Source organism: Cupressus sempervirens, chromosome 7, assembly GCF_028749045.1.
Source record: "Cupressus sempervirens isolate cs-2001-9-10 chromosome 7, ASM2874904v1, whole genome shotgun sequence".
Classification (NCBI taxonomy): Eukaryota; Viridiplantae; Streptophyta; class Pinopsida; order Cupressales; family Cupressaceae; genus Cupressus; species Cupressus sempervirens.
Window position 1 is genome coordinate 930,086,355 of NC_143124.1, and position 19,822 is coordinate 930,106,176.

Genomic DNA, 19,822 nt, shown 5'->3' on the forward strand with positions numbered 1-19,822 from the left:
GACTCGGTGAGTCATGACCCATGACCCACTGGGCCATGGCGATGGGTCATGAAAACCCATCTAGCACTGCACAGCCTGCTGACCTGCACAACTGGACAACTCATCATGAGGTTTGGAACACTGATACAAATAGATAATAGGTGAATTGGTTTGTCCACCACTCCTAAGAAAATCAGTCAGAGCTGTAGGAGGATCGTAATTCTGAGCCTCAGATATTGTTTAATAAAGCAAAGAACAAGATGTTGAACATACAATTCATGTTGATAAGCGTAGAATGGAATACCCAAGAGGAGGATGGGTTTTGGAGCCTCAAATGTTGTGAAGTTAAGCAAAGAACTTGTGAGGAACAAGGTGTTGAAAATAGAACTTTTGATAGATAAATCATACTATGGAATATCCCATTGATTGCTTATCATAGACAGTTTTAGTTACTAAAATTACTGTTGAATAGTGTCCATCTGTAGTAATAAATCTATAGCTGTTATGTGTAAATTAATAGATTGATGCTATTGCAATGCTACTGTTATATCTATCACACTCTATTGCTGCAGAGAACTCAGTCCATTTTCGCAGGAAAACCAACTTTTGTTAATTTATTATAAAACAAGAAGGCTTTTATGTTATTGATTTCCTTAGCTTTTCATTGATACTTTTGTGTTCATGTTGGGTTTATAGTTTATAGTTTTGTTTCATTGTTTTTTTTTTCTATTAGAAGAGTATTTTGATTTGGTATTTTAAACTAACATATAAAACATATACATGTAGCGTGTAGTTAACCAAACTGATTTAATAATTGTGTTGCTCATCAACTCCATCCATACAGCATTTTTTCATTACTGCAAATTAGAATCAGCAATCTTTTTTTCTTGATTGCAAATTGTAAATAAAAAGAAACACTTTCCAGCTACACTGATTTTTGGTGTTTGGACATCTCAGGTTGTGTCATTTTTTCATGCAACATGCCTTGTCACAAACCTGTATTGATCTATTGAAAATGCTCAGACACAGTTTGCACCTTTTAACCAAATATACAAATAGGAAATGAAGAAATACTTTAATGCAGATACATTCAGTCCTGTTTGAGTCCATTTGAACATCAAGGAAATGTACCAGTCTATCTTGCCGGATAGGAAGAATTTTTGTTTACATAAAAAAAAGGTGTCTCTAATACATGTGTGGATGAGCTACAATCCATGCACATGCATTAATTATGAATCATTCAATCCAATGATCAGAAATAGAGAAGCCTGAGAAGTAACTATTTTATGAATCAAGCGATTTGTCTTGAAAATGATATGATACATCATTTGTGACAGTAAAGAGTCTGATTCAAGCAATATAATGCATCATCTGCAAAACAAATACAGTCCAACTTTCACTATATATCAGAAGAAACGTTTCTCAGAAGCCAATTTGCTACACAATGTAAAGTTGCAGCACTTAAAATCTACTGTAGTGCTCTCTCTTCATGAACAGAAACACCTTAAATTTTTAACTGTGAAAAAGAAATAAATGTGTTGTCAGAAAAGGGATACTGTAAAAGATGAACATCTCATTTTTCGGTAAACCTACAGCAAAGCTTTCTCCACTTATGCTTATCGAATTGATCTCTTTGTCTCGCTTGATTCTTATACTGCAGATCATGCTCAGATGCCTCTTTTTCTGCAACTATTTTCTAGCAATAAACCCTAAGGCCAGCTTTCTGACCAGAATAAATAATGTACAGGCTAGATTTATTAATGTTAGGATCTTGGCATGAAGCATTTTATGGGTTTACTTTAGCCTTTGTTTTACATTATGTTAAGATACAGTAAATCATACCCACCTCAATGAGTGAAGTATGGGGTATGCTCAATGCAACATTTGGCCTTCTACAATTCTTACGCAGAAATGAATATACAACATCAATTACAATTTTTTCCAATTTTGAGGAGGCGTTTTTGGCCTTAACTTGCGAGTGTCCTAAAATGTATGTAGCACCTGCTTCCTTGGCTTCAATAAGATCCTTAAGTTCTTTCCTGACTGCACAATCTAACTTGGGTCTCTTCATTAAGTCAAACTTGATTTTTTTTTTTACTCTCTATAAAAGTGTTTCCATTTGGTAAGCTTTCAGGACTTTTGTGTAATGAAGGCATGGAATTTTCCTCTTGGTCTGATAAAACAATCTTCACCGCAGATTCCACAGGTGTTACCACTGTCACCATAGCATTTTTGTATGTGTCTGTGTCATATTCGATACAGTTTTCATTGTAATCCATCTGTATAAATTCACTAATGTTGACAATTAACTGATTTTCGAAATCATAGTTGTCCTGAAGAACTTCCTTGTAACCATATCTAACTATGCACCTGAACATCCGGTATTCTTTTGGGCCTATTCTACCTATTAAGTAATGCTCTTCAGAGGGAACATAGGGAACTTGAACTGATTTGATGCATACAAACACAAGCACTCGGTGAAATGCTGGTAAATTTTTCACAAGATGACCAAAGATAGCAGATACTCCTGTTACTAAGTCAGTGTATATGAGCCCGATTCCAGGGACCCGCACCATCCCAAGACTTGGTCCTGAACTCAATATCCTTCTCATGGAAACCTTGTTTTCTGATTCAAATTCATACTTCATCAAGGTTCCATAGTGCCAGATCTACATGATGGCCACAAAGGTCAAGGAGAGTACCACAGGAACCCAACCCCCCTCGGGAACTTTGTACAGGCATGCCGAGATGAACAAGAGTTCAATAAATCAAAAAATGATCAAGAAGGATAGCACTGTTAGAATGTTTTTCTTCCATACAATGATAATCATCAAAGACATCAAGCAAGTTGTAACAAACATGACAGTAATAACAGCCAGTCCTGCAGAACAATTATGACAATTTGATCAACCATGGGTCTTTCTTAACCAGTCAGATTCAGTTTTAAAAAAGCCTAAGAAAGCTCAAGGAAAAGCTTCAAATGCTTAACACTGGCATGCCCAATCTTATTTGCATCTCTGAAGCCGATTGTGACTGCAAGACACAGACACATTAGTATCCAATTTACTTCTGGAATGTATATCTGCCCATATATTTGACTGGAAGTGTGGACAATCTTCACCCGGGGAAAACAATTGAGAGCGGAACTTTGACTAATGATAGAAAAGGTTGCTGAGATGACTGCTTGACTTGCTACTATTGATGCCAGTGTAGCCACTACAAAAACTGGCCAGAATACTGCTTCTGTAGGAAAATCATTGTCAATTCAATCTATTCGGACAATATGTGAGATATTTTGAATCTATTTCTGACATGCTAAAATATCCTATTTGTACACCCTTATTTGAAAAATACAAATGGACATTTAATGCTTTCCTGGAATGGCCTTGTAAAAGCTTCTTTGCAAGTCCCACTTGTGCTTGGAAAGAAATGCTGCTTCGCCCATATATGCAAGAATTAAACAAGGATACACCAGTACCGTGAATGCCATCTGCCATTACATTCTAAACACTCAGTGCATTGAAAGGTGGAATGTGATACACAGCTTCTGAGGTTCCTGACAGAACATTCACTAACCTTAATTGATAGCTGGGAAAAATGTCCCAGGTCAACAAACATGGCCTCAGCACCTGCCAACCACAGGCATGGGCATTTTCAGTAAGGTTATTGAACTATATGGTACTCTCAGACCCAGAGATTTGAAAGAGGTCTCAGTCAGATGCTTTGGCAAATTCAAAACGGAAATTGGAACCAACCTGTGATGCACGGTACCACACCTCCAAGTGACACCCATCCTTCCATGCCTGTTTTCTTGAGTAACTTGTACATGTAATAGGGAGAGATTGCATGGAATACTTTTGGGTTCCAGTGTATTATATTATAGATACCAACTCCGTCTATACAGATGAGCCAAGTAATCACAATAGGTGCAAATAGAAATGCAACCCTTTCTGTTCCGTAATGTTGTAGAGCAAAAAGGCCCATTAAGATTACACAGGCAATGGCAACAATGTAATCTGTAAATATTTAAAATCAATTTAAGTCAGATAAGATTTGACTTCAATACGACCTGTAACGAACAAAGGCCATGGTAATATCATCTAGTGACAATTCTCTGAAAACTCATTTTCAAAATATCAAGGATGGAGACAAATTCAGGATCCAATGACACAACTGGGTGCAGATGATCATTAAGGATTTTCATTTAATTCTAGTAGGTGGGAAATTATGAAAATGACAGGTAGGTGTAAATGATGAATTTTGATTTTAACACCAGACACAGCTGAAAGAACTGCAAAATCCACAAAATACATGATGATCTATTAGAAAATCTATAAATGCAGTGACAGTTATTCATTTGTGTTAGGAGAATATAAATCATTGCTCTTATAAAATGGATTCAAGAACTTTCTAAGTATTTGGGGCTAATGCAGTCTCATCGGGCCAACTCCAGAGTATTTTTAAATCAAGCTGTTTGCTATTGCTAGGGTGTAAACCAATGCGTTTGATGCCATGGAAAACTCTTCTGTAAGACATATATATTGATTATCTTTGAGGGTAGCTTAATAATTATAAATGAATTCCCTTAAAGTAGATTGATCATTAAACGTGCAGACCTTCATTGACAATGCTTGTGTTGAATCAAAAGGAAACATGCAGCTACTATAGATGTATTTTAAAACAAATGGACTTTGGCAAAGAGATATTCAAGCAACCTAAAAGTGTTTTATGTACTTTCAGGGTAGCAAACTAAATTTTGTAGTATGCACCTCCATGAATACAAATGTGAATACAAATGTTATTCAAAATCCTAAAAGTATTTTAGGTACAATGTCCGTCATCCAGTTAAAATATTCAAAAAATTCTGCATAGAAACAAAATAGTAACACATTGTGATGGAGATTACAATATCCGATTCAAATATTTATGTTCAACAGCATTACATGCCTCCAAGACTATACATTCAGGTAATTTGAAAGAATGCTAAAAACTAGATATTTTGCACCTGATATTGCAGGTGTAAGCACTCCATCTCTAATGACCATACAGGTTCCAAGCAGAACTATAATCAGAAGTACAATTCGAAATCTCTGATGCTTTTTAAAGAATGCCTCAACTGCTGAGCTTTGAGATGTTTCACAAGGTCTCACCAACTTATAAGTAGAGAGTTGTTCATCTGCTGGTTGTTGGTTGGGTAGAAGGGTCATTTTAGCATGCCTACAAAGCAACAAATAGAGGGCAAAAGTGCCACCTGCAGAGCCAATACAATCAAAGTATAATATCCAAGAGGCTTAAATCCATAATTGTATCAATTCCAAGTTCAAAGGAAGTATGGTTGTCCTAAAGTTAGTTCATTCTCCAAGTTAATTCATTCTCTTTGGCAAATGCCCTCTGAAAGCCATTCGCTAAGATGCGGAAGTTGTGTTAGTGTCAACAATCCTTGAAAGTCAATGTTGCTCAATTAACTGTACATTAACAAGAAAGTAAAAATAATTATACATTAAGATGCTCATTGACAAATACTTTTGACTGATTCCTTCTAATCTTTCAGAATTTTCTGGGTATAAATCATCTTTGCAGTTTACTGTTTAATATCACGAGTACATTGTTAAAGGTGCATACTCAAGTGGCAAGTACACAGAGCTCTCAAGATGGATGTAGGTTCAAATCCCCCAAAATGACATCTCAGTGCCTGGTGTTTGTGTTCCAGTGGTATCCCTGCATTTCAGGTTGTAAGTCGTGTCTCAACAGCTGTGAGGAGTTTTCCCTGTGTTTTGATATTAATGGAGTGTTGGGCCTCAAGACCAAATCCACAGGTGGTAAGTGGTTTCCCAACAGTTGTAAAGAGTTTTACCACTTGCTATTCACAGTTGGGCCTTGAGACCAAATCCACAGGTGGTAAGTGGTGTCCCAACAGTTGTTGTTCCAGTGGTATCCCTGCATTTCAGGTTGTAAGTGGTGTCTCAACAGCTGTGAGGAATTTTCCCTGTGGTTTGATATTAATGGGGTCTTGAGCCTCAAGACCAAATCCACAGGTGGTAAGTGGTGTCCCAACAGTTGCAGAGAGTTTTCCCACTTGCTATCCCTGTGGTTTGACATTAATAGGGTGTTGGGCTTCAAGATCAAATCCACATACCAGTAATAATAATAAAGCATTGTAAGTACTTTGTTAAGTCTTCAGAACATTGTAAACCAATCCAGTACCCAAGAATTTAATCTCATCCGATAGAAAGTTTATCGTAGCCGGCAATTAAAACAACTTACATTCCACAATATTCTTTGTTTTATATATAATATTGGTGTCAGTGGAAAAATGGACTAAACCATGTGAGAAAAATTAATATAAAAAAATCTAATTGAAAATGAAAAAAATGTTTTAGTTTAAAGCTTTTGGAGTATAGTGTGTATTAATTCTTGAATAATACTTGGGATCACACCTCCTGATTCATCATCAAGCTAACAAAAAGTAGTAGCAGATTGAATCATAGATTGTTAATCAAAATCATTATACGATTGCTCCAAAAGTTCTATAATCTTTGAAATCTATTTATTCCAGTTGTAAGACCTGCTGAACTTGAGAATTCAACTTAGGCCTCCTTTATTTAAAGAGAGACAAAATGTGATTTCTCTTCAAGGGAGAGATTAAATAATTGGTGCCATCTTGTTAATGACATTCCGATGTAAACTGATTCCATAAAATCAGGGGCAGGTAGACAGATTTCATAGTATTAGCATGGGTCTCGTTTAGGCAGGTTTCCTAAAAACAATTGGTGGTTGTTGTTGAGTTATTTTAGGATTATTTTAAAATGGATGGTCACATAAAATTTGTAGAGTGGTTAAAGCTTAAATATTAAGTTCCCAAATTTCCAGTGTTACACGGGGACTCGCGCTACACTCCCAAACCTCGAAGTACTCGTCTCCGAGACGTCCCCGCACCGGGTACTCGTACCCAAGTACCCACACTTCTGCCATTCCACAACCATGTTGCCACTAGACTTGGATTTCTATTTGAATTTTGATTTTGAATGTTACTATTGAGTATGTAATATGTTACTATGTTGAATTTTCAATGGTTCTAGTTCATGTTGCAATTTTGTTATGTTCAAGTATTTTAATTTGGTACGTAATACTGAAACATCATTTCATAACAAGCATTTCAAGTTATATATGTATACTATACAACACTCCTTCCTGCCCTGTCCTCCCCTTGCCGCTATCCCCTAGCCGTCCCCCCGCTGTCCCCAAAATGAAGCTCATTTTCCCCTCGTCCCAAAAACTCGTCCTCATGTCCAGCCGTCCCAACATATCCCAGTAGTGGTGTTACATTGCAAATTTCTGAAGTATTATTTAGCAATTCAGGCTAGTAAATATAAAATACTGAAAAAGTAATTTAAAAAATAGAAAATTTGAGATGATTGACTAGTAGGGAAAAAGGTCTTAAAGTTGGTAGAGCAATTTCTAATTTAATTGGATTAAGTCTGTAGTCCTGAAAAGTAAGGACTGCTATTTTTTAAGAAATTTCTTTGCTTTATGAAGTCTCTGCTCTTCAAAATAGGTCTCAAAATCCCTCCATGGGAGACAAGTTTACCCGAATTTTTTATGTTTAGAAATAGTTTATGATGACTCAATCAAGTGGGAAACAACTGTTACTGTGCAAAAATGCTATTTTCAAGAGTTAGAATTGTATTAGGAGTTAGGAGTCTTGCATGTGCTTAGTAGAGTGTTCGAGACTGTGTAAGTGGTAATTAAACAGGGACTAACTGAATAGTCAACATTAATTGGTACCAGCAGTTACCTAAAGGGAATGGCTGTCTGATGCCAATGATAATCTGCTTTCAAATTATATGGTTGGGAATTCCTTTTAAATAAAGGTTTGGATTTAAGGAGAGAGGATTTCGCTGCCTTTGGGCTACAGCCTGGAGGGGGCTACTACGGCAATGGAGAGTTTGGAGATAGAAGGCAGTGCTACTGGAAACTTTGAGACTTACATTTAGCAATGCATGTTAGATGGAAAGTAAACAGCTAGAGCCTTTTCAGTAGATAGTTATTGTCAGATGCATTTTCTTTCTACCTTATTTTTGCGGTCTTCTACATTTTGTCTCTTATCTGAATTAGCTCAGCAGTGGTAGATGAGAGGTATAGAATGTCTGCATCGTGATCCGTTTGGACAAGTAGTGAAAGTTTTAATTTCACTAGCAAACACTTTGTTTAAGTATTGCAAATTATAGATGTACTGTGCAGGATGACAGTTTTATAGAGACAATTTAATGTTTCAGATTATGATTAATTTAACATTATAGTCTTGAGCCTAAAACTCTCCAGCAACATAAGAATCGACCTTTCACAGAAATTCTGGACTTTTGTCTCAGGTTAACGTCTCGTAACTAAAGTTATATTTTACTGTCGTACGTAGATATCGTCTGAGAAAATTAGTGAAGATCTAAGATTGTTTTCTTATCTTCCAAATTGATGAAAAAGCTTGGGCTACTTTGTTTGGTCACAGTCTAATTGTAAAAGATAAGGGCGTTGTCATGGATCAGCTTTTTATTTCAACGAGTAATGTTATCTGTAGCAAGACATTCTAACTAGGAGGATGTTTAAAAATCACGTTTTACTTCCCGGTACAAATGGATTGGCAGGGCTGGATTTAGACCTAAATTTGGCCAAGAAGTCCAAATCTAATTGCAAACTTTGAACATTAGTAAGGTTAAAAAGCTCTTCTTAACGGGACCTCAAAAAAACAAAAATTGGGCAGCTGGTTTTTATACATTCCAAAATCTTTTCCTAGTGGATTTGGACAGAACTAAAAATAATCCGATGTAAAAGGGTATTTCAAGAGAATTTCTCAGAATTTGTGATTTTTCTTAACTGCAATTTGTTTCCGAGTAATTTTGGGGAAACACTGATAGCCGAAAGGTAACTCAAAGTGAATTCTGACAGACAAAATTTTTGATAGCCGGGTACAGAATCTCTTATAGCAGAGGTGTTTCACGTGGGCGATTTAGTTGAAATAAAATTTTTTAACAGCCTCAAGCTGTCCTAATTTGATTTTGCTCTAACGGAAATCTTTCATAATGAGAATATATTCCATAGAGTTTTGGCTGCACATAGATCTTTTATAACATAAAAGAGTTTCCGGTGAATTTTAATAGAATATTATTCAGAGCAACTGAAAGGCTTTTATGTAAATTTTGGTCAGATAAATAGTTTCAAAATAAAATTGAAAATATCTTCCATGAAATTTTTTTTGTCGCATAAAACTCTTTCACAACCCACTTGCCCCATATGTGTAGATTGATATTGAAATTTTTGCTTGAGTATTAATCTTATATTATATATAATTTTGTTACTGTAAGTTACAACTTCAACAATATTATAAATTTGTCGAATATGTTAGATCTTTAATTTATTTTCCAAAACATGTTTATTAAATTTAATAAATTATTTTGGTTTGCTGGTTCAAAATGAAAATTATTAATAACATACAATCAAGAATTAACTCATATTTGGCGTGCCATTTAACTACACTAGGACGTTAGGGTACCTATTAACATATTGTATAAAAATAGTTATTTTGATCAGCATATTATTGAGCTAAACTGGATGCGAAACTTACAAGTCCACGCAATGGAGATCTCAGTAAATGCAGAAATAATGATCACTTTCAAAATTTGGAGAGTGCGTACCTTCACCATTATCGTCTGCATTCAAGACTATGAAGATGTATTTAAAGAGGGGGATAAGCGTGAGAGTCCAGAAAATGAAAGACAGAACTCCCAAAACCTCGTCATCATTCTCCTGCAGTTTCAATTTCTCTGAAAAGGTACTCTTATAAACATAAAGTGGCGAAGTGCTCAGGTCTCCGTACACTATGCCTAAGCTTTGGTAAGCTAATGTCAAGACATTCTTGCGTGAATTAACTTCGCTGCGCTGAAATAAGAATTTTAAAATAAACGTAAGCCAAAGCGCAAATCTCGTTCAAGAAGTCATAAAAAATGTAAGGTGTGACAATAATAATTTCAGCCTTTTTAAGTTATGTTACTTCAATATTTGACATCAAAATCTCAATTGGTCCGTTTTACTTCAAAAATTTCTAAAAATAAGCAAACTCAGAAGTACTCATATCCAATCCTGAACGTGTTAATTTGATCGAATATCTGATAATTTTATAAAATCTGGCCGCGTTTATTGTGCCTTAAACAAATATTTTTTATTAATTTCTAGTTAAAACTTGCAAAATCTGGTGTCTTTTTTCCTAAAAATCAATAATCTAACTGTAATATATTGATATGTAGAGTTTTTTCATCATTCTAATGGAAAAATACTGTTGTGATCAAAAGATCGACAAACAGAAAACTAAAACTTTCAGATTGATTATTATTTTTAAAACGTTTACTTGATCGGACATGTTTATTGCTGCTTTAAATTAGATAGAAGCAATAATAGACAGTCTCATGAATGGTGAAACACTACTCATGTTAATAGAACAAATTAAAATTTTAAATAATTTAAATTTATTATTTTTCAGAATAGTTTTTAGATTATTCTATAGATTTATTTTTTAATCAACTTTTGAAATTATACTTTTAAGAGTCACATTTTATGATTCATCAACATAAGGAAATACAAGATAACTAATTAATGTTGCAAACGTGAAAGTTAAATTAATGTTTTAACGAAAAAATGTGTCATGTCACTCAGGCAAACTAAAATTTGTAAGAAAAAGTTACGGAAATCGGATGAAGAGCAAACATTGGCAAAACTACAACTAAAACCTTTTAGAAAAAATTACATAATATGAATGTTTTGACTTTCTTTATACTCGAATAACAATTATATGCATTCTCAAACAACAATTATATTTTTCTCAAACAATATTCCAGCAAAGCAAAAACAAAATTTCGAAGCCACATCTGACGACTATTTCCAAAAGCAAATGACAATAGAACAGCAGAAAAAATAAATGAGAAGAAATAAAATACCTTCATAATAGAATCTCTCGCCTCCACGTCCATATCAGAAATTAAAAGAAAAATCTCAGAATTCTTGGAGTTGTAGACGCTGTGAAAAATGCGATCTAGTACTAGAAATTGTTGCACTCTCCAGTGACCAACAATATCTTTTCCCTGGGCGGCAACTACGAGAATCCTAACATAAAGAATGGATGATCATTTTTCAGTGAGTGCAAAGTGACTAGGAACAACGATGTGACGGAGGTTTTCACAAAACCATCAAATTCTTGACAAACTGTCCCGGAGAGAAAGATTAAAAGAAACAAACAGAACCGCGCGATGAATTTTGTGCAATGTGTGTTGTTGGGATATTTGTTGAAGAGTAGCTAAGAGAGGATAGGAACGTTGATGGAATGGGGAATAATATTTTATAGTGCCTCGTCTCTAGCATGGCTTGCACCGATGGAACCAAATGCAACCGGCGGGACCCACTTGCTTAATCATATTGCGGATATTCTCGGAGCTTTTTGACCTCTTTGCCTTTCTCTTTTTTAGGGGGTAAAAGTGAAAGTGATTGGACTAACTTTCCACATGAATGGGTGGTTACGTGGCAAAAATATTTAGAGGGGTCTTGTTTAATTTTAAACATTGGATGCCAATTAGAGTAGAGTTGATTTTGGTGGCTTAAGGAAAGGAGAAGTAAAGTCCTTTTTTAGTCTATGATACTAGCCATGTGTTCAATATAGGTAATACATTTTGAAAGCTGCATTCAACGAAGGCATACAATCATGAGTGCGATTTGAACTTGTAACATCTCTCAAAGTACAAGTTTTGAAAAGATGACATTTATCATGGAAATGAAATGAAAGCTTTTAATGACGTTCAAGAGACCACAAATGTAAGGGACCAAAAGGTCAACTAAGCAGCCTTTGACTTTTCTCCAAGTTGAAATGAGTTGCCTAAAGATAAAGATCAATTTGACTATTTCCTTTTTAGTCAATATTCATTTCAAGAGTAGATCCCACATTAAGAAGTGTATGAAGATTGTTTGATAATGCTACTATATGGCTCTTGTTTATAGACACCATTGAAAATATTCATTCAAAGATATTTCGCCTTGCCTTAATGAACAACGAATATTTTATAGATTAAATGAAATTCTTGTTTTAGTATAAATATTTTTCGTTAACTAAAACAAGTTTTAACGGGTGCCTGAAACCCAATAGATTACAAAAGAAATAGACATAAGTCCTAAACCTAAACAATCACAAAGAAACAACAAGCCATAGAAGGCTAGGAGAACCTAAAAAAAAGAAACAACCTCTAAAAGAGCAGGTGGGCAATAGGTTTTCAAAGGACTTGCAACCTCGTTCAAAACATATCGTAAAGATTTATATTTTGGTCCCATCTTTTGAGAATATAAAGACATATCACATGAAGGATTGGAGGACTTGATTTTTTTTTTCTTTTTACTAATGTCCATCCATCCTCCAACTTCCTAGTAGCCTTCTGCCAATCAAGGTAATAAGCCCCACAACCACTCCCCAACACCCTCACAACAGGAGATAAAACAACTAAAGCAACACCAACAATGGTGTTCTAAACAATAGCAAAAAAAGGGACAACGACACCAATCTGCATCAGAGCTGCCAAAGGGACAACATTTGAATCAACAATTTCAACAACAGAAGAAGGGACATCAGCAACATTCTGAGTCATTGCCATAGGGACAACATTTGAATCATTAGAGACAACAACATAATCCTCCACCAAAGAAAGATCATTTTGAGAAGAGTTATTCAGCCCATCCACAACCGTGGATACTTTCTAAACCATGTAGTGATCATCTAAAACCCCCAACCACCAAGAAGGTGATTTTTTCAATCTAACCTTTTCAGAGGAGCATCGCGAAGCGAGATGGTCGGTCTTATGACATTTCCTAAATCTAAAGGGAATTCCCTCATAACCAAGAAGATGAATCCAAGAACTATTTGGAGAACCTAACTTAAGTTTTTCAAGGAGCCCCTTGGAGACATCAATCTCCACAAGAATGTGAGCATATGTCATCCTAAACACATTGGAAGACCCCAAATCAACCAACAAGAAGTCCCCAAGGGCCTCCCTCACAACCTCCAGGATTGAATCTAGCCAAAAGTGAAGGGGAAGATTTGACAACCTTACCCAAAGAGGAATCTTATTAAAGGGTTCAGTAGTCGGGTCAAAATCCTTATACCAAGGTTTGGCCATCAAGGGGAACCTCTCCTCCCAAGAGAAACCCTGACATAGGATGGAATTTCTATCTTCAACATTTGCAAATTTCACAAAAAAAAAACCCTTGCCACAGGGTAAATTTGAACTAAATTCGAGATGATAGGTTCCCAATATTTGGAAATCAAGCATGCATGTCCGAAAGAGAGGGCCAAAAACCCCTAAAATGAAAAATAGTAGCTGCAGAAGAGAAATATGCCTCATATGTGGAGATCTCATCAACAATCTCTAAATCTAAATGAAGCACAAGCGAGTTACTTACAAAGACAGGCACAACCAATAGATAGATGAATTTAGTATAAATGTTTCAATTCATAAGATAGATGAATTTAGCACAATATATATCAAGATATTTGTATCATGATATTGAAAATATTAAAATTTACTTAAGTAACTCTACATTACAAAGACTTAGAAATAAAATATTGTTTTAATATTCTTATTTCTTTTTCTAAGTGATATTTATTTAGTAGTTTTACTTTTAAGTTCACTTGGGTTTAGGTTTCATCTATATGTTTGTCTTATAGATGATTCAAATTTAATGTTATGTATCGTTTCTTCTAGGCATTATCTATTTAATTCTTTTATATTTGAGTTTATCATTTAGATTTTTTTTTTTATTAAGGAAAACAGGTTTTGAAGGGTGCCTAAAACCCTGTACAAAGCTAAAGGTATTCAATAAGCACTATCTTAAAAGGAACAACGTACCTAAGTGAAACTGATCACCAACCCATAAGAGGGGCGACCCTGATGACAGGAAAGACAATCACCAACCAACTCAAAAAACCAGCTAGGTCATCAATATCCCAACTGCAGGATCAACCACATAAAAAGGCATATCACAACAAGGGAACATACGATTTACTCTTTGATTTAGAGCCTCCCTTACAGGACCTAAGATTCATATCTAGAGGAGGAACAAAGGACTTAGATTTCTTTCTTTTTACAGCGGTCCATCCGTCCTCCACCTTTGTTGCCTCTAGTTGCCAAAGCCTTAAAGACACTAAAGATACAGGAGGAGCAAAAGTAATGATCACAACTTTCTCACTAGGGGAAACCAAATTAAGCAGGCCTACAATGAGATCAGAAGGAACAACAGAGCCAGGGGCAAGAGAAAGGACAGGATCCTGACCGGTAGAGAGGACAAGATCCAGACCAGTAGACCGGACATCCACAACAGCCTCAAGCAACAAAGCAATGGAAGGATCCAGGAAAGTAGAAAGGACAGGATCCAAACCAGAAGGTTGGGCAACCTCAACAGCCTCAGAAGCAATGGCCGCCAGAGAAGATCCCCCTACAGGCCCCTGAACCACATCATGAGACTTATGCATCGTGTAGTGCTCGAAAGAGGCCCCAAACCACTAGGAAGGAGATCGCTTCGAAGCAATCTTAATAGTAGAGCATCAAGCTACCAAGTGACCGGTCATGTGACATTTCTTGCAGCGAAAGGGGATTTCTTCACAATCCAAAATTTGTGTCCAAGATCCCCTCAAAGAAGCCAAGTAAATCTTCCCAGGAAGACCCTTTGAGACATCCAACTCCACAAGGATCCATGCATAAGTCGAATGGAGAACATCAAAAGTAGTCGAGTCCACAAACAAAAAATCTCCAATAGCATCCCCCACAGATTCCAAAATAGAATCCAGCTAGAGATGCACAGGGAGATACGGAAGCCGAACCCAAACAAGGATTTTATTGAAGGACTCTATAAATGGTTCAAAATCCATATGCCACGATTTGGCCATAAGAGGGTAACGATCATGCCAAGAGAAGATGTTATTACACAAGATAGTCCTCCTATCTTCAGCAGTTGCAAACTTAACAATGAAGAAACCTTTAGCAACCGAGAAAATCTGAACACCATGATCTAAAATTGGTTACCAATGCTTGGAGATCCAAGCATGAAGGTCAGAAAGGGAGGGCCACAACCCACGAAAATGAAAGATAGCAGCTAAGGAAGAGAACTCCTCTGCCATATTTAAGATATCATCAACAATTTCTTGATCTAAAACAACCCTTACAGGATTAGAAACACTCATACGAGAAGCCTCTCGGGGATGAAAAGGCCTAGAAGAGAGACCAACAGAAGGGGTAGCACTGTGCAAACCGGCCTCAAAGGCAGTAACATCAGCATAGGAGGTTGCCTTACCCCGAGAGGAAGTAGCACAAAACACAGAAGAGGCCAGCCCAAAGCCTCCCATCGTAGCACCCAAACCATACTTAGCTGCTCTATCCACAGAAATCGGGACCCCTGCTGCAACATCACCAACACCCACGGTCAGGGCATCGGAACCACCCTTTCCCCTAGCCACCAAAGTACCAGCAACGTCAGCAACATGCACGGTAGCACACGCAAGGGTCGAGGGAAACCCTTAGGCGCAGGCAAAGGCATAGGAGGCACGAGAGGGAGACATTTCAAACTAGGATTTGTAAACCAATATGAGGGCCATCATTTAGATATTTGTTGTTCTAGGTTTTGTATGTAATTTTTTCATGATAACATTATAGAGGAGAAAAGACATTATAGAAGAAAATTGTATAGCTTTTCCTTTTGTCCTTATGTTTTTCCACTTTACACCCACATTTATGTCTTTAAGTGTGTCTTTTAGAATTAACCATTTTGTAAACACATGTTTATCTTCTTATTGATCTTTAATTCTAAAAGATCTAGATTTTAAATTACCTGTTTAGATTTGTGAATTCAAAAATACCATGTTATTTCATTTAAATAATTACTAAGATCCAAAAGCACAAGAGAGTCTCATTAAACAATATGGCCAAGTTATAAGGAATAAGGCAAGATTGGTATGCAAAAGATATGCTCAAGTCAAAGAAGTTGATTTTGAAGAAATAATTGATCCTATTTTTTGTATAGATGTCATTAGGATGTTTTTAACACTTGCTAGCTCTAAGAACTTCAAAGTCTATTAGTGGGATGCAAAATCAATGTTCTTAATGGAAGTTTGGGAGAAGTGTATATTAAACAACTTAAAGGATTCATTTCATTAGAGAATGATGATTATATTTATATTCAAGAGGACTCTCTAGGGACTAAAGAAAGCGTCAAGGACTTAGTATTCAACCATAGACAATAATCTTTAAGAGAAAGGTTTCAAAAGAGGAATTGTTGGTAGAAATCATTTATCAAGAATGAAGTAGATGATTTGTTATTATCTTATTATCTTAGTTTGTGGATGACATCATGTTCGGAGTAGTAATGACAAGATGTGCCAAGGATGTGTTGAACATGCAAAAAAGTATGAAATATCAATGCTTGGTGAGTTATTGTTCTTTCTTGGTTTGCAAATCTCCCCATTAGATAAAGAAATTTTAATTTCACAAATCAAATATGTTAAGAAGATGCTGAAGTTTAAGAGAGAATACTAAAATCCAATAAGTACACTTATGATTACTGATTCCAAATTGAGAAAATATGATGAATCTCCTGCACAAAATCAAATAATGTATAAATCTATTATTGGAGAATTACTATACATCACAACTACAAGGATTCATACTATGTAAGTAGTAGGTTTAGTGGTACAGTTAGTCAAAGTAACTCAAAAGGAAACCCATGTACATTAAGTCAAAAGAATATCAAAATATTTGAAGGGGAGAATGGATATTAGTTTGTGGTGTCCAAGAGGTGTATATTTTAATCTTACAACATATATGAATGTGGATTGGGAAAGCAATTTTGATGACTAAAAAATTGCAAGCAAAGTGTTCTTCATTAATAACAATCTTTTCCTAGTTAAGTAAGAAACACGGTTCATTTTCTTTATCTATAACTAAAGAAAAAATTATTGGGGCAACAACCTATTGCACATAGGCTATGAACAAAGAATACTTTGAAAGATATTAAGGTTGAGCAGATCACCTTATCTCCATAACATGTCCTTTGCATACCAATCAAATAACCTTGTTATGAACTCTAGGATGAAGCATATTATGATTAAATAACACTTTTTGACAGAGAAAATAGTTGATGAACAAGTAAGATGAACATATTACTAGAACGAAACATGTCACAAATATTTTCACTTAGTCTCATCCAAAAGAGACTTTTGAGTATCCAAGGCAAAAATTGGGAGCGGTGTCACACTCAAGAATTCACTACATTTTTTCAAGTGAAGATTATGTTCAACGGGAGTTCTTTGTTGCCTTATTCAATTATTCCTAGATTTCATTAACATTTTATTTCAAAGGGAGTATGGGGGAGATTTCTAGTCACAAGGATCTATATGATTGTCTCTCTTTTAAAATTTACCTTTCTTTGAAGGACGACAAATATATCATGAAGGACGACCAAAATAATTCACATGCTAATTGACCCATTTCTATTTTTTGGTGAAAACAAATAAAATAATTTTGAGTTGACCCTCCTCATCAAGTTTGGTGCTCATTAGTAACATGTAGGAGACTCGAACTCAAGTCCTCCCAGATGAGAGGCTCACAAGTTGTCATTATGGTGTAGGCTCTTGACTAGGTAGCATGTGCTTTTAAAATTAATTAAAAATATACATTTCTTGGCTAAGGTCCTTGCGCTAAGCACCCCCCATGGGAAAACAAAATATAACAAATAAAATTAAAAATAAATCATGCCTCTTGGCCACCCTACCTTGAGGGGATATGATTGTTATGAATTTTTTTCTCTTTAGCAAAACTTTGTGTGTGTGTGTTAGTAATGAAAACTGCTTTAAAAAGGGCTTCCAGAGAAAATAACTAGTTAAGAAAAACTCTGGTCATTGCCTAATACAGCTGTTGTGAAAAATTACTGAACGTATTTCCCATTTTTAAGAGTAGATTTATGAGCACTCATTAAAGATCATATTGCAAATTTTAGTTAAGACATTTTAAGACACTTTTGTTTGAACAAACATAATTTTGAAGGCAACTTAAGGCGAATCCAACAAGAAGTAAAAAATTATTTTATAATATCTTAAAGGTTGAGTTCTTCTATTCTAAGAGATTGGGAGGTTGATGCCTCTCATTCAAAGAGAGTAGTCTCTCTTACTAAGTTTGTGCTAAATACAAGGTATCAATGTCTCTTGAGGGTTGGTGCCTATGAAATTGTAAGAACAGTAAAACATACGCAATGTCATAAAATCCTACTTTTGGTTGTTGGGGTTGTGATTACTTTAAAGTGTTAAAAAGTAAAAAGGTTATCTTTTACTTGTTCAACACACTCGCAAAATAAAGATATATATATTTCTTCAAGGTGAATGCAAAGATCAAAAGATGATAATTCTTTGACTTTTGAAGTCTCTAGATGTAATACCTTTTTCTAGAGAGTGATCTCATTGAAAAGTAAAATATTGGAGTTTCATTAATGAATTTTTAGTTGTATGTTTTTTTCTATTAAGTAAAAACAGGTTTTGAAAGGACCTGAAACCTTTTACAAAGGGACAAGAAAGATATAACAATGAGAATCTTAAAACAACTATGGAGAACCACTCGACAAACTAGAGGGAGACACTAATGTTCTCAACATGAGGGCAAACAACCCAAGTCAAACATAGACCATCAAGATTTACATTTTGGTCCCTTCTTTTGAGATCGTAAGGCCATATCAAATGAAGGTTTGGAGGACTTACCTTTTTTTCCTTTAACTGAAGTCCAACCATCCTCCACCTTCCTCGCAACTTTTTGTCAATCCCCACTAACCCCCAAAAACACCCTAGCCGAAGAACCAGTAGCAATGTTTTGGAAAGAGTTAGCAGCAAAAGGGACAGCAACAAAATTCTGACTCAAAGCAGGCAAAGGGTCCGAAACTACAGAGTCAACATGCAACAGAACATCAACAATACTTTGAGTCAAAACCGTGGAAGAGACAACATGTGCAACATCAGATATGGATAGTTGTATGTTTTTTATTGCATTAGGTATGGCATGAAAGTTTGATTATGTAATTACTAATGTTGCAAACTAATTATATGTAATGTAATCCTTATTTGTCTCAATAGAAAGATGAACAATTTTATTTGTTATTTACTATTTTACAATTAGAATGTGATGATGATGAGCATGTATGAAATTGGACTAGAAAGTGATGATGATGAGCATGTATGAAATTGGACTAAATTTGAGTTATTTAATATATGATTTAAAAATAATAATATGATTTTATCATATCAAATAACAAGTACTTGTAGAAGGTTAATATTTTGTTAAAACACTACATTTCAATAGAAGGTGCAACTTGTTTCACCTATATAATTTAGTATTGAGTTCAAATTATAAATATTTTTATTTATTCAAATAGGATTGGAACGTTCACTAGTTTGCAATCATACATCTTAAACCATTAAAACATAGAGTTACCATACATTCTCTAGCTAATATATTTTTCAATCACTTGATAACTCTTGATGTCCAATCCTATGATAAAATATTCTTATTTTGAGAAATCCACATCAAATTGAACTAAAGTGTGGCATTTTAGTGGTATAATTGCATCCTTATTATTAATACATGAAATTATTTACTCATATTTGAGATTTAGAGTATATAGAATGCAAGCATAAAAATCAACTTCTTATAAGGTTTGCGCATAAGTATTTTATTTGAATGTTGAATAAAGAAAATAATACCAACTTGAATATTAACTATTTTTAAAGAAA

At 35.2% G+C, this 19,822-nt stretch overlaps 1 protein-coding gene and 1 pseudogene across 1 annotated transcript; both read right to left on the reverse strand.

Annotated features, from left to right (window-relative positions):
• Positions 1–1,682: 1,682 nt before the first annotated feature.
• On the reverse strand, positions 1,683–2,876 carry LOC149550613 (potassium transporter 7 pseudogene; annotated as a pseudogene).
• LOC149550614 (potassium transporter 1-like) lies at positions 2,775–11,329 on the reverse strand. Its single transcript, XM_089793603.1, has 6 exons — positions 10,962–11,329; positions 9,666–9,909; positions 4,985–5,230; positions 3,735–3,995; positions 3,556–3,608; positions 2,775–3,469 (listed from the first exon to the last, which is right to left on the reverse strand). Exons 1-6 carry the CDS (start codon positions 10,992–10,994, stop codon positions 3,344–3,346), a joined length of 963 nt encoding a protein of 320 aa, XP_089649729.1. The 5' UTR covers positions 10,995–11,329; the 3' UTR covers positions 2,775–3,343.
• Between the last annotated feature and the right edge of the window lie 8,493 nt (positions 11,330–19,822).

What these genes read in the sequence shown, in the direction of transcription:
- LOC149550614 (XM_089793603.1), bottom strand. Translation starts at nt 10,994, where the DNA reads ATGGACGTGGAGGCGAGAGATTCTATTATGAAG. An exon ending in TGCAGACGATAATGGTGAAG is followed by an intron (nt 5,231 to 9,665) that starts GTACGCACTCTC and finishes TTGGCTCTGCAG; the next exon opens with GTGGCACTTTTGCCCTCTAT. An exon ending in TTTCCCAGCTATCAATTAAG is followed by an intron (nt 3,470 to 3,555) that starts GTTAGTGAATGT and finishes ATGTAATGGCAG; the next exon opens with ATGGCATTCACGGTACTGGT.